Here is a 13,919-nt window from a genome sequence, read left to right on the forward strand (position 1 = left end):
GGAGGGTGATTGGAACAGGGGTCACGTGAGCGGCGATCTAGTTTAGCGTGACTAAATAAATTTTGATTACTCTTCTTGATCTCTCTACCGTTCAAAGTCCAAAGTTAATTTTGAGCGTTAAGTGTGTAGGTCGGCAACTGTCGGTTACATGTCGGCCCTTTTGATACGTTATGCAAGCTAGCTCTTCTTTTGCCTTTTTCTTTTAGTTATATTTGCAAAGAAGGGAAAAGGGAATTGTGATCCTATCCAATGCTATTTATCTGAATGATTACAAGAAATCCGCATGCACATACACAGTAGCATTGGGGGGAGACATGGGAGGAGTTTGATTCCTGAGTAAGGGCACATGCTCGCATAGCATGTAGTACAACTAATACTGATGTTATGCCTAATTCACTGGATGGAGACGAGTACTGCGATGATGCGCATCCCAGCATAGGAATAGGCATATTATGGATCTCCCGATGTACTACGCTTCGCTTATGACTTATGAGAGTTCCGAGGAGTGCATCCTCTGTTTGTAATCCGAGGCACCGTCAAAATAAATTGTCGTCGATTCTAGAACTTACGCGTCCAAAGGCCCAGCCCAAAATGTTATGGGCTTTATACGGGCTACTGCTAATTAATTAGGTACATTATGATCTCTAATTAGTTTTAAGATTCGGACCAACAGTAGTTAGTACCGAGCCTTAAAGAAATGTACATAGAGACCCTTGTCGACTATCCTCCAGATCCCTCCAATGACCAATACAGCACTCAGACACATCCCTAAGCTTCCCAACACCCAGTTGATGTACCACATTGCACTGTACTTGTTAGGTTTCTTGATCAGAATCCACATGAAGCACGGATAGGCTAATGTCACTGGTAATGAAATCCCACCAAGAAGACCAGCCAAATCTGATAAGAATGGTACTGCGACAGCTATGAAGAAGGAAAGTGATCCGAAGAAAGCCCGGAAACCCGACCGGAGCCAGCGGGGGCATGGCTTGTTGTTCCGGTGAACGTACGCCCCCTCTAAGTTGTCGAACACCGGCATTGCGTAGATCTGGAAGGAACTCAGGCAATTTATGATGACGAGCAACGTTGTGAATCCAAGCAGGACCCTGGAGACGTCGTGGCTATGGAATTTGTACATTGCACTCAAGATTCCATCTGAAGGTATCTACAATTATTTGTTTTTACTAACATTAGCATAGAATTTTCATAATTGTTAGTTACTAGAGCGTAAGGTACTGTTGTTATTCTTCTTCTTCTTACCAGGTTGCCATAAGCCCAGAAACCACCAATAGCTATTGGATACAAGCACGAGGCAATAATTAGGTAGGCAGCCTTCACTCCTCTCCACATCGGAACATGGGAAGGACGTTTCAGAGTAGATGGCATGGTGCCCTGCATTGGAGTACACGCCATGTAATCTGATCTTAGATGAGAGAATTAATTAAGGAGGTAATCATTTCTCACCTGGATCTCTAAGATAAGATTGTGGCCTCTGAAAGCGAAAGCAATGATTCCAAGCCCGTTTAGAATGCCCAGCAATCTATCTACATTAGACTTGCCCTTTGCTAAATCGTAGGAGACGGTGGAAAGCCTTCCCTTGCTTACTGACGTGACCCAAATCAATGTGCAATAGACGACTGCGGTGATCGCGCCGACTAAGGAGACGCCGGCGATGGAATTAAGGTTTGGAAGCTGCGCGAGGACCACCGCGAGGCATATGAACACCAAATACCATTCAATCCCCGTAAGCGGCCGAGAGTTGCATCCCTCGCCGCAGATGATCTCGAAGAAGAGCTTCATGCTCCCCCCGCCGAGGACGATGAGGGCAGTGCAGTACCCAGCTGAGAGATACATAGTCGGGAACTTGGCCAGGCATTTCGCTAACTTCGTACCTGAGAAGGAATTAAGAAGGAAATCTCTGCATATGAATTGCATGAAGCTGTGGAGCATGCAGATATCAGTGATCGAAACATCAACAAAAAATTACCAAAGACAGTATCGGCAAGGTGGAGGTATCGGCTGTAACGAGTTCCTGGAGCCGATTCATGGAGTTGGACTAGCAACCAGAGAGTGTAGAGCTGCCATATGAATGCCAGGGATAGGCTCAAAACTCCCCACGTCCTGCAATAAAACATTTTACTATATATATTGGTGGTTTTACTTTATTCCAAGCATGCATGTGCAGAATTAGTCAGGCGGCTGTCAAATTTTTATCATTATTTTTTTTATAAGATGTGATATAAAGCTAACACCCAGAGCATAGAATCCGTTTGCAATAATATGATGAAATCTACTTTTAGAGTCGACTTAGATATTGTTCATGTTTGCCACTAAGCTAATCACCCATCACGAGTATTAGAAACTTTTTTGACTCAGTGAGTCGGTGTAGGTTGGTAATAACGTCATCTAGCTGCCATCATCAACCTACGAATGCAAGACGTCATGCAATTGAACATACCATCCGAGGAAGTTGAAAGCCACAGGAAGAACCAAAGCCTGGAAGCCGATTCCGGAGCTCAGGGCGTGGAACGCCGCGTAGTAGGCGTTGCCGTTCCTCGACTCGGTGATCGGCAGCCACGCGTCTCGGGGGTCGTGCTTGGTGAGATGACCGACCTCCTCGAGGTAGCCTCGCATGCTCACTATTGCCTTCTTCATCGGACTCGCCAGAGGCGTCGTCGTTATACGCGACGTCCTTGGCATCGACGGAGACTGGATTTGCGACGGCGGGGCCGACACTGGTGGTGTCAGGGAGATTGCAGGCACTTGGGTTACCTCTTTCGACATGGATATATGAATAGCTAATCCTTGTACACACTTGTTATGTAGAAGTTGTTTGCTGTTGAGTGCTACCTAGCTCTCAATTTATAGGGATTACTTTAAAGTTTCTCCCACTAGTGTCAATCGACTCAGACACGTATAAAAGTTGGCCTCCATATAATGTACGTGGTTCTATTTTATAGACGCACAGGAAAAAGGTACTCGAGGCGAGAAGGTTCAGGGAAGTCTAATCTATGTAGTGTAAACGTGATGCAGCAGCCAATTGAAATTAATCTAACACAAAGAGTCAGATTTGGATATTGATTTGAGTCGAGTCTGAGTCGAATCAATTAGATCATGAACTCTGAGATCACCACACCTGATGTCAAAAGTCGAATCTAATGCATGGAAGATGCAAATCGTACCGTAAGAAAGGCGCAAAAATGGACTCGAAAAGGAAGAGAAGATTCGTTGCAAGAGCCGCCATGGGAGCTAAAATCCTTCAGCAATATACAAATGTTGCTCTACGACAAACGTGATCTGAGTGGTCTATCCATAATGAGAATACTTCCCACTTTGTAAATCTATTGGTAGGTTTAAGACAACAAGGACAGGCTTCATGGCCCATTTCTTCTGGCCACTTTATCGAAAGAAGAGATACCATAGTCGTTAAAGCGAATTCAAAAGGCGAAAGGCAAGAAGGCAAGGATCCTTCTTGTTAGGTTCACTTCATAGCAATAGGTGGTGGGTATGGCATTGGAAAAGTTGAAGTTTTTTTAGTTAATTTTCTTGATCACGAGGCAACTCGGTTGCCACTCTCCTCCAATAGATGACGCGTGAACGAATAGAAAAGATTGTATCGCAATCTAGTGCCGGTGTTGCCACTTTTGTAGACGAATAAATCCTTCGCCATCGAAGCTGATGCCCTTTTTTTTATTGTTGTGTTGGTCTCCACAACATGCCTAGTGCAACAAAAAGATAACCCCTCCGGCCCATGGTCTCCACAACATCCCTAATGCAACAAAGCGAAGCCCATAAGAGCATCTGGATACCCCTTGGAGAATCTCTACCAAAAATTCCATCATAACTCCCAAACAAGTAGATAACCCTTCGGCTTTTGATATTTTTTTTTTATCATCCATAAGCTCAAAAGTTAGATATTGACTGGATAAATAGTCAACCCTTCCTAATTATAGAGACGCTTAGGCCAAACACAATTATGACATGTTCCGAGTCATCGCGCTGCCGAGCTGCTCTTTTAAGTCAACCATACTGTTCAGTCATCAACTAAGTCAAGTCGTTGAGTTAAGCCACTAAATCATAAAATAATTTCTTTATAATAATATTTAATATTAGAGTTAAACATTCGATCTCCTTAGTGATAGAAAATTTTGTTTTAACAACTCTACTAAATTTGGTTGCTTCTTGCCCATGATACTTGAGTTACGACGTGAGAAAGATTGGGGTCGCATTGCATCCGTGATCAGGGTCAAAGAAATCACCCACACATGACATGCTCTCCAAATAGATTCCCTGCAGAAACACACATGCAAGTACACAAACACCGAGAATCTCATCACGCAAAACCGTACATAATAGGACATATAGGATAACTGTCCTTTACTCCCTCTCCTCCCTAATTAATGAGAGATTACCCAAATCACATGATCCTTTTTCTCGCTTCCCTCCTTATCCTGTTTACAACTCCTCCACGAGTCCAATAAAATGCCCTTGTTTAAACTTCAATCCAACAGGGGAAAGAGGGGATGAGCATGATTAGGCTACGTGAGCTCATCCTAAGGAAATGGCAGAGACTGGGGAGAGGCAACAGGAGAAATAAGGGTCACTTTGTGGTCTACGCCAAGGGTGGGAAGAGATATGTAGTGCCTTTGAAGTACTTGGATCACCCTATCTTTAAGGTGCTCTTGGAGATGGCAGAGGAGGAGTTTGGAACTAGAGGTCATGGGCCACTCATGGTGCCTTGTGAGGAGGAGCTAATGGAGCACGTAGTGTCTCTTTTGAAGACTCACCCCTGTGACTGCGTGGAGAAGAAACTGACTTCCATCACTTCATCTAGAGGAGCTTCTCTTTTCTGCTCTGTTTCCGCTTTGCAATCATGGGCATAGGATAATGCCATGGAGATTTTAGATCTCTTAGACGTGTCTTCTTCTTTTTTTTCTGGGAAATTCTAGAAGTGCTTGGAACTGAAAGAGTTCCAGTCTTGTAAAGTGTTATTCAATCTGTGGAATGGATACAATCTACTTCTCTGTGCCCTGGTTCTTCCATAACCCAATCATTATATTATGGTTAAAAAAATAAAATTTTAAGTGATAAATTATTCATATTTTAAACTTTAGGGTGGTGTTTGGTTGGTGCATGGAAATACTCATTTATCTATATTTTGATCAAATCTCATATATGGTAGGTCACATGGCAAGTTATATATAAAATCTTATTATATATAAAAGGTGTGATAAAATTATTACATATTTTTTAAGTAAAATTTTTAGTACAATTAACATACTCATTCATTGTTTGTAATCAAATACAAATTTTTATATAAACATAATCAAGATAATAATTATATTTTATAATTAAATAAGAAAGCGTAAGTAAAGTTACAATGTATGTAATATATATTTAAAATGTATGTATAAAATTATTCTTAAAAAACTTTATACACGAACTAATGAAAAAATATATATTTTAGTTATTTATATATCTTTGTTCATCTTGATAACTATTTGTTGGAAACATATTATAAATATTTTATCAAACAACTAACCATAATTTTTTTTTTTAATTTGATCGTTCATAAGCCTAAAGACTAGATATGAGCTAAAGAAAGAACCAATCTTTCATAGATACAAAGGCACTTTAAGCCTCGGACTTCAAGCTATATTCGTCGTCGAACAATTACTTCGAATTAAACGCCACCGAAATCTGCTCCAAGCTATTGCGTTGCTAAGCTATTCTTCGAAGCTAACCGTACTGCCGAGTCATCAACCGAATCGAGCCAATCATCAAACAATTTCTCTACAGTATTATTTAGAATTTGAATTAAACTCATGACCTCCTTAGTCATAAGCATAGCAATTTTGAGACATCAAAATTTTTTAATTTCAATTATGACATTTGAAAAAACAGTAGGGGTAATTATGATATTATAGAAGTTTTCAATGGCAATTAGGTAAGAAAACCCAAAAAGATCTCATTGAACGATTAAAACGTGGACTAATTAAGTTTGACAAAAGGTTTCATACAATTTTCATCCTCCAATCATTTTTCCACACCCCACCTCTTGTGTCTCGACTATGACTTGGAGAAAGAAAAAGACGCGCTCAATTATCTTCTACCCACCGTCACACTGCACATCGATCCCCGAAGCTTGCTCCATGTATACAGTATACTCTCCTCTTAAGTCCAAGGAGGCGTCTCATCTATCCATATGTACAAGTTCCTGTTTCCTGACTACTTCCAACATCCCAATTACTCCCAATATTCTCTTCTTCACGCCGACCACCTCCTCTTATAGGTAGTCTTCTCTTCTACAGAAACTTCGACCATTCCCCAAAACGAATTCTACAGAGAGAAAGAGAGTGTGTGTGTGAGAGAGAGAGAGAAAGAGAGCAGCATACCAGTGAGGTAAGAATCGAGGACCGTCCGATGACGAAGCCAACGGTGGATCCACGCAGCGGCTTCTGCCCCACCACCTCCACCTTCCACAGTAAGCGCGCTCCGATCGCCCTCCCCTCATCTCCCAACCTATCCGTCACCGCCTTCCTCTCCTCCATCCGCCACAACGGCACTACCGCCCTCATCGACGCAGCCTCCGGCCGCCGGATCTCCTTCCCCGACCTCTGGCTCTCGGTCGCCGCTGTCGCCACCTCCCTCTCCTCCCCTCCCCTCTCCGTCGCTAAATCCGATGTCGTCCTCCTCCTCTCCCCGAACTCGATCCACTTCCCCGTCGTCTCCCTCGCTGTCATGTCCATCGGCGCCGTACTCACCACCACCAACCCACTCAACACCCCCAACGAGATCGCCAAGCAGATCGCCGATTCCAACCCCGTGTTGGCCTTCACCACTCGCGATCTCGTTCCTAAGCTCCCTCCTCGCTCCGATTTCCGCATCGTCCTCCTCGAAGATTTCAAAATCCACGGCGACGATCCTCGGATCGTCCGCACGATCTCCGAGATGATCTCCACTAAACCCGATTCGAGACGGATTAGGGTTCCGGTAGGCCAGGACGACGCCGCGACCCTTCTCTACTCCTCCGGAACTACCGGAGCTAGTAAAGGGGTGGTCTCTACCCACCGGAATCTGATATCGATGGTCCAGATCATCCTAAACCGCTTCAAGCTAGAAGAAGGGCAAGGGGAACCCGAGACCTTCATCTGCACCGTCCCCATGTTCCACGTGTACGGCCTAGCCGCCTTCGCCACGGGGCTGCTCGGATCGGGATCGACGGTGGTGGTGCTCTCGAAGTTCGATCTGGGGGAGATGGTGAGGGCGATCGAGACCTACGGCGCCACGTACCTCCCGCTTGTGCCGCCGATACTGGTGGCAATGGCGAACCAATCGCCGGCGCTGCGTCTGGGGCGGCTGAGGAGGGTCTTATCCGGGGGCGCCCCGCTAAGTAAGGAGGTTATCGAGGGTTTCCGGGATAAGTATCCAGGGGTGGAGATACTACAGGGGTATGGGCTCACGGAGAGCACTGGGATTGGCGCATCTACGGACTCCGCGGAGGAGAGTAAGCGGTATGGGACGGCGGGATTGCTGTCGCCGAATACGGAGGCGCGGATTGTGGATCCAGACAGTGGGAAAGCATTAGCGGTTAAACAGACAGGGGAGCTGTGGATTCGGGGGCCTTATATCATGAAAGGTACTACTCCAAATTTATTTTGAAAGAAGAAAGTATCAAATGAATCAAAGTATAACTGTCATACTTTATTAGCCATTCAAATGCTCTTTTTTTTCATAAAAATTAAACCTTGGTGGAGCACACTATCACTTACTGAGTTATTTCTCTACAAGAAGATTGGATCAGTCATTTAGTAACACATACACCCAAATTGTACTGCAATGTACCCAAATTTGTACCTCTAGGGGCAATCTTGATTTTGTTCTAGCCAATCCAAACATCAGATATGGTAACCCTATGAAGTCTGAGCAAATATTAAACATAGGATCGTGAGCATGAGAGTCTGGGGGTATGATTCTGGACCTATAAACTAAACTAGGTAGCCTGAGCAGGTTAGTGCTCAGACTCAGACTGAGTCTCAAAATTAAGTTTTGAGATTGACAATTTATTCATGCTTAATCTGTATACCTTGGACTAAGCCTGAGTTGAGCCTAATTTGAGCTTTAGACAAGCTCGAGTTGTAAACAAGGCCAATTCAAGCCTTTTTTAACTCAAACTCAATGCAAGTCTAATTTGAACTCAAGCCTTAAACAAATGCAGTTCAAATCGATTAAGCTTGAATTAAATAAGACTTAATTAAAGCTTGTAATAGAAAATAGATGAGTCATTAGATCTTTGATCTAATAATTATAAATTGTACATAGTAACTAATGGAATATATTCATAATTTTGAGACTTGTCCGGTCTAAATAGACTCGGCTTGAAATTAATTTTGAATCAAAAATTTATCCCGGCTTAACTCATCTTTTTTGAAGCCATAGCGAGCTTAAAAAGCTCGTTTGTTGCTCTAGCTTAAACCTTTGATCAATGAACAGGTTTGGCTCATTTAATTTGATTTTTAACCTAAGTTCCAAGTTTATTTTGGCGCATTCTAGTTTCAAGCTCAAACCCAGGCAAAAGAAAAAAAACTTGAGTAGCTTTATCAAAAGTTGACAATTTATTTCTTTGAATGAAGGTTATTTCAAAAACCAGGAGGCTACTCGATCGACTCTTGAATCCGATGGGTGGCTAAGGACCGGTGATCTCTGCTACATAGATGAGGATGGGTATCTCTTCGTAGTGGATAGACTCAAGGAATTGATAAAATACAAAGGCTATCAGGTAAGGTATCCACCTCCATTCTCGCTATTATTCACCAATGATTCTTACCGTGTATATTTCTAACTGGAAGGATGGAATTCTTTTGCCCAGGTTCCTCCTGCCGAACTGGAAGCGTTGCTGCTAACTCACCCAGATATAGCTGATGTCGCCGTTATTCCGTAAGATTTTGTTGAAATCTTTCTCTTGAATTGCTCATGACCGTTTGATTTAGATTTGGGATAGGTTTGCTTGACTATTCTGCAATTTATCCAGGTTTCCGGATAAGGAGGTGGGGCAGTTTCCGATGGCATACGTGGTGAGGAAAACTGGGAGCAAATTATCCGGGAGTGAAGTGATTAAATTCGTGGAGAAACAGGTAATATTATGATTTTAGGTTCTAAATTTGTGATTAATTGAGATTAGTTTTATAGTCTTTCTCTGGTGTGAAAATAATAGTAATAATAATAATAATAGGTGGCACCGTACAAGAAAGTTCGCAGAGTGGCATTTGTCTCAGCTGTTCCAAAGAATGCATCAGGGAAGATACTGCGAAAAGATCTCATCAAGCTTGCTACCTCTAATCTCTAGATTTGTGGCATTCTCAAGACTAAATCCTCAATAAAACTGGCCGAGATCAAGGATATGTATCCCCATGTTGGATAAATCGATACACTTCAGATGTGTTTCTGTCAGAATAATGATCATCTGCAGTGTTAGCTTGGTAAGATGTAATATAAATTAAGCCTGAATTGAGCCCGATCTCATTCGATGTATAAGAAGTTTTGAATTACACATGATTGTGTTGACGGTAAGTCACCTTGATACTAGGCTTTTTGTTGGAAATAACTTGCTATGTTTTGGACTAATTGTCAAAAATCTCTTCCCCTTTAGATATTTACAAATGGACTTTTTTTCCTTGGGTATATTAGTAAAAAATAAACTCGATGATTTATTTATAAGAGAAAGTAGAGAAAAGATTAGGGGTGTTAAAGCAAATGAGCGACTCCGCTCGATTGAAGCTTTGGCTTGACTCAGTTTGACCTTGAGCTGATCCTAGCATAAGTCTTATTAACCTCAATTTAAATTACGAGTTGAATCCAAACTAAAGCTGAGACTGACTCAACTAAGGTCACTATTAGATTTTTAATTCAATGCTACTATGATCCTAACTCTATCTTATCATAACCCTAATTCTAAGTTTATATTATTTTTTTTCAACAAACCTAGCCCCCTCCCCTTCCTCCACCTCTATTAACCGGTTTCTGCGCCAACTAAACAATATAATATAATTAAATTATAAAAGCCCCATGTTCTCTCTGTACCAACTTACTCAATATAATTTATAAAACGGTTAGGAAGGCAAGAAGAAAGCCTGCAAACGTGGGCCTTAATAAATCTCCCATCACTAATTGGGCATCCTAATACAATCTATAGCAGATAGGCCACCAAAAGAGTTCAACTTCACGTCAATTTACAGCTACTCGGGAAAAATAAAACTATAATTGGACGCGGTCTGCTCACTCTTCGCATCCGCTTGTCAAATTCTACCGGATTAATTCGCCGTAGGATTTTTAACGGGTATATAAACGCGTATGTCGGCCACCCGATCCAAATCCAACAACCGCTCCCACGTCCCAAGTCCCATCCCATCTGCGCTTTGCCCCTTTGGGGGCGCCCCACCGGCATTCACACCCGTTTTGCCATTGGTCAATTTCGGGTAGCAGAATGGGACCCAAGTCAAACTAAAGTTGGACGGTTTTCAAAATTAACAAAAAAAACCCAACCGGATTCCAGTGCACAATTAACTTGGAATTATTATTCCAACCATCTAAAATCCTGGAACCAACCTGATCTAAAACAGAGAGAGAGAGAGAGAGAGAGAGAGAGAGAGAGAGAGAGAGAGAGAGAAAATTTAGGAATCCAAATTTGACCCGGATCCGGATTCCGAGAGCTAGGTTTCTGAAATGCCGTAATCTTGAGTGTGACATTGTTGATAAGATCTTATGTATTCCTGATTGTGCTTCTTCTGGGCTTATATCATATCAATTTAATGATTTATTCTTATTCCTCATTAGAGTGTGAATGATCGATTGTCTATGAAACTTTAAAATGGTTACAATTCCTGCCATAAATTCCTAATCCGTATACAATGCTCTATGATTAATGCTTACAATTCCTGCCATTCTTCCTTTATCCGAGGTGTGATGATCCTCAGACTCACATGAGGATGAGGATGAGCATGAGGATGAGCATGAGTATGATGTTGAAGTGTATTTATTGGTCCAAATCTCCAATGATGGATGGAGTTCTTCTCTCTTTTACCCCTCCCACCCACCAATCTTGATGTTGAACCTTCTGACACACCTTATTATTTTCTTAAATATCTTTTCATTAATATGTCTTGCAGCTGTTAGATAACAGATTAGTAATCTAAATCATGCTTTTAATATAAAAGGTAAATATAATGAGTACAGTGTGTTAATTAGAATAATAAATTTATGAAATATCCTACTGCCCGGAGTTTCTATCCAAAAGCTGCTGATTTTACTAAACCATGGATTCATAACTCACAGTAACATAATTAAAAGATAATTGAGCTCTTTTTCAATCAATCCAAAAGATAACGTAATCTATGTCGTGTTAAAATAATAAATCTAATAATACAACCTCGCTTAGCACAGTCATCAAGGCAAAGAAGAAAAAAAGAAATCTTTTGTTGCTCTCTTTGCACTCACACCCAAGTCATGATTCATCATCATCATCCCTAGTTCTCAAACACCTCACCACTCACGCCTTCTAAATCCACCAATCCTTCTATCATTTTGTCCACCATCCATTATATATATATATATATATATATATAGACTCATTGATATTAATTCAAATACTGGAAGAATCCAAAAAAGCCACCTTGGCAATTAGCCACATAATTTTCTCCCATTTCTTTGTCAATCCAAGTGTTAGAGCTCAAGTAGGGGCTCAGTGGGCTTCAAATCCTTTTCTTAAGCAATAATTGGATGCATTCCAGGGAATTATTAGATAGAATTAAGGGCACATGGTATAGTAGCAGTCGGCTCAAAAGTAAAATTATAATAAGGATTCAGTGTAGAATAATTTGAATTATTAATTCTAACTTAGAATGTAAAATAATTTGATATTTAATATCTGAGTAGAATAGTGTTTGCTAATTAGAATAGAGATAAAAAAAGATAATTCCGAAATTGACAGAATTGTAGTTCATACTTCAACTCTTATTTTGTATTCATTGCCATCATTAATGGACCTTTGGGATATAAATGTCTTTAATTGGAAGGAGACCCACAACTATCAACAGACAACAGTACCATGTATTTTACTACACCCCCCTTCAATTCCATCAGCACTAGTAGTATTTTACTCTCTCTCTCTCTCTCTCTCTCTCTATATATATATATATATATCATTTCCAAGAGGGTTCCTTCCCCCATAACATAAATTCCAACTTTCCCTTCCTCCTCTTAATTCAACATGGCTATCTTCATCCTACTCTGCTCATTCTTCCTCTTCTCCTCTGTCAATGGTTGTGACAGATGCGTGCATCAATCAAAGGCTGCCTATTACTCCTCCCCCCAATCTCTCTCTGGTAAAATTTTTCTTTTTGTTGCTTTAAATTTGATTTGGGTCTTTGGGTCTTCTTCAAAGTTTCTAAGTTTGGGTTGATTTGGTGTAATAAGCTGGGGCTTGTGGGTATGGCACCATGGCTTTGGGCTTCAATGGCGGATTTATTGCTTCTGGGAGCTCAGCTCTTCACAGAGGAGGGATTGGCTGCGGAGGTTGTTTCCAGGTAAAGACACAGACACCCCAAATCCAAAAAACGATCCACAAGATTGCTAATCTACCAATCTTTTTCCTATATATATTTTAATTCTTCCATCTCATTGGGATCTTGGATCTCGGAGGGGCTCGCAGATTAGATGCAAGAATCCAAGGCTTTGCAACAGTAGAGGGGTTAAAGTAATCCTCACCGACCTCGTTAAAAACAGCAACAGCACGGATTTCGTACTAAGTAGCTCGGCTTTTCTCGCCATGGCCCGTCCTGGGATGGCCCAGGAGATGAAGAAAGCTACTACCGTCGACATAGAATACAAGAGGTAATTTAACCATTCCCATAATCCCAATTAGAGATAGAAATTTATTTTATTTGCTAACAGTAAGCATTAACTACTCGAGCAGGATACCATGTGAGTATCAGAAGAAGAATCTCTCAATTAGAGTGGAAGAGAAGAGTCAAAATCCCAACTATTTGGCCATCAAGTTTCTTTACCAAGGTGGACAAACTGATATTGTGGCAGTAGACGTAGCCCAGGTATAATTTATTATTATTATTAATTGTAACTAGTAACAAAACAGTGAATATTGAATTGGGTTTGGTGGTCTGTGAAATCTATTTATGGGCCTAATTGAATGTAAATGCACAGGTTGGCTCGTCGAGTTGGCGATTTATGGCCCGGGATTACGGCCCGGTGTGGAGCACAAGCCGGCCGCCGGCCGGACCGCTGCAATTCCGGCTGGTGGTCACCGGCGGCTACGACGGCAAATGGATTTGGGCCGACAGGGAAGTCCTTCCGGCCCAATGGAGGCCCAGTTTAACCTACGACATGGGTGTTCAGATTGATGACATTGCTCAAGAGGGTTGCTATCCTTGTGACACACGAGAGTGGAAGTTGATGTAAAAAAGATAAATAAAAATTCACTGTTCTTTCAAGCTAACGTACTCAATTGTCATCTCTCTTCTATCATTCTTTTATATATATGTTCATAGACCCGTAATATATCTAATTACAACTTGATATATATATATAAAAGAAAGGGAAAATATGGCTATAGCACAATGAGAGAAAGTATCAAATATAAAAATCCGAATAAGCTTTCGGCTTAGCCAATTGTGATGTTTGTTTGTTCTATTGATTACTTCTTTTTGTGTGTGTGTGTGTGTACATATCTTTATATGATGGAGTTGGATAAGGTCAGATCTCAATTTAGGGCCCAATTAAAGTTGCAGTGGGCCTAAAAGTGACAGAATATTAGCAGTGTGAATGCAAGTTGAAGAAAGAGATACCTAACTGTATGGTGGGGTTAGTGATGAGTCCATGCAAAACGATAGGTTCACTAAGTTTGGGCC

General features: G+C 41.4%; 4 protein-coding genes across 5 annotated transcripts; 3 read left to right on the plus strand and 1 right to left on the minus strand.

Moving 5' to 3' along the window:
* Nucleotides 1-533: 533 nt before the first annotated feature.
* On the minus strand, nt 534-2,833 carry LOC140763166 (lysine histidine transporter-like 8). The gene is made up of 5 exons (XM_073101237.1): nt 2,459-2,833; nt 1,988-2,121; nt 1,465-1,892; nt 1,261-1,392; nt 534-1,165 (listed from the first exon to the last, which is right to left on the minus strand). Exons 1-5 carry the CDS (start codon nt 2,782-2,784, stop codon nt 677-679), a joined length of 1,509 nt encoding a protein of 502 aa, XP_072957338.1. The 5' UTR covers nt 2,785-2,833; the 3' UTR covers nt 534-676.
* A 1,690-nt stretch (nt 2,834-4,523) lies between these two features.
* LOC140762616 (indole-3-acetic acid-induced protein ARG7-like) lies at nt 4,524-4,883 on the plus strand. Its single transcript, XM_073100488.1, has one exon. It carries the CDS (start codon nt 4,524-4,526, stop codon nt 4,881-4,883), a length of 360 nt encoding a protein of 119 aa, XP_072956589.1.
* A 1,235-nt stretch (nt 4,884-6,118) lies between these two features.
* On the plus strand, nt 6,119-9,585 carry LOC140762673 (4-coumarate--CoA ligase-like 4). Its single transcript, XM_073100567.1, has 5 exons — nt 6,119-7,639; nt 8,634-8,779; nt 8,870-8,937; nt 9,032-9,134; nt 9,233-9,585. Exons 1-5 carry the CDS (start codon nt 6,424-6,426, stop codon nt 9,344-9,346), a joined length of 1,647 nt encoding a protein of 548 aa, XP_072956668.1. The 5' UTR covers nt 6,119-6,423; the 3' UTR covers nt 9,347-9,585.
* A 2,612-nt stretch (nt 9,586-12,197) lies between these two features.
* LOC140763026 (expansin-like A2) lies at nt 12,198-13,507 on the plus strand. Of its 2 annotated transcripts, XM_073101055.1 has the most exons (5): nt 12,198-12,380; nt 12,472-12,581; nt 12,707-12,888; nt 12,971-13,103; nt 13,216-13,507. In XM_073101055.1, exons 1-5 carry the CDS (start codon nt 12,266-12,268, stop codon nt 13,468-13,470), a joined length of 795 nt encoding a protein of 264 aa, XP_072957156.1. In that variant the 5' UTR covers nt 12,198-12,265; the 3' UTR covers nt 13,471-13,507. The 2 variants fall into 2 exon arrangements, with proteins under 2 accessions (XP_072957156.1, XP_072957157.1); XM_073101056.1 differs by lacking the exon at nt 12,198-12,380 and having other exon boundaries at nt 12,475-12,581; nt 12,697-12,888.
* The last annotated feature ends 412 nt before the right edge of the window (nt 13,508-13,919 follow it).

This window comes from Typha angustifolia, chromosome 7 (assembly GCF_048772165.1).
Source record: "Typha angustifolia cultivar Huaian chromosome 7, ASM4877216v1, whole genome shotgun sequence".
Classification (NCBI taxonomy): Eukaryota; Viridiplantae; Streptophyta; class Magnoliopsida; order Poales; family Typhaceae; genus Typha; species Typha angustifolia.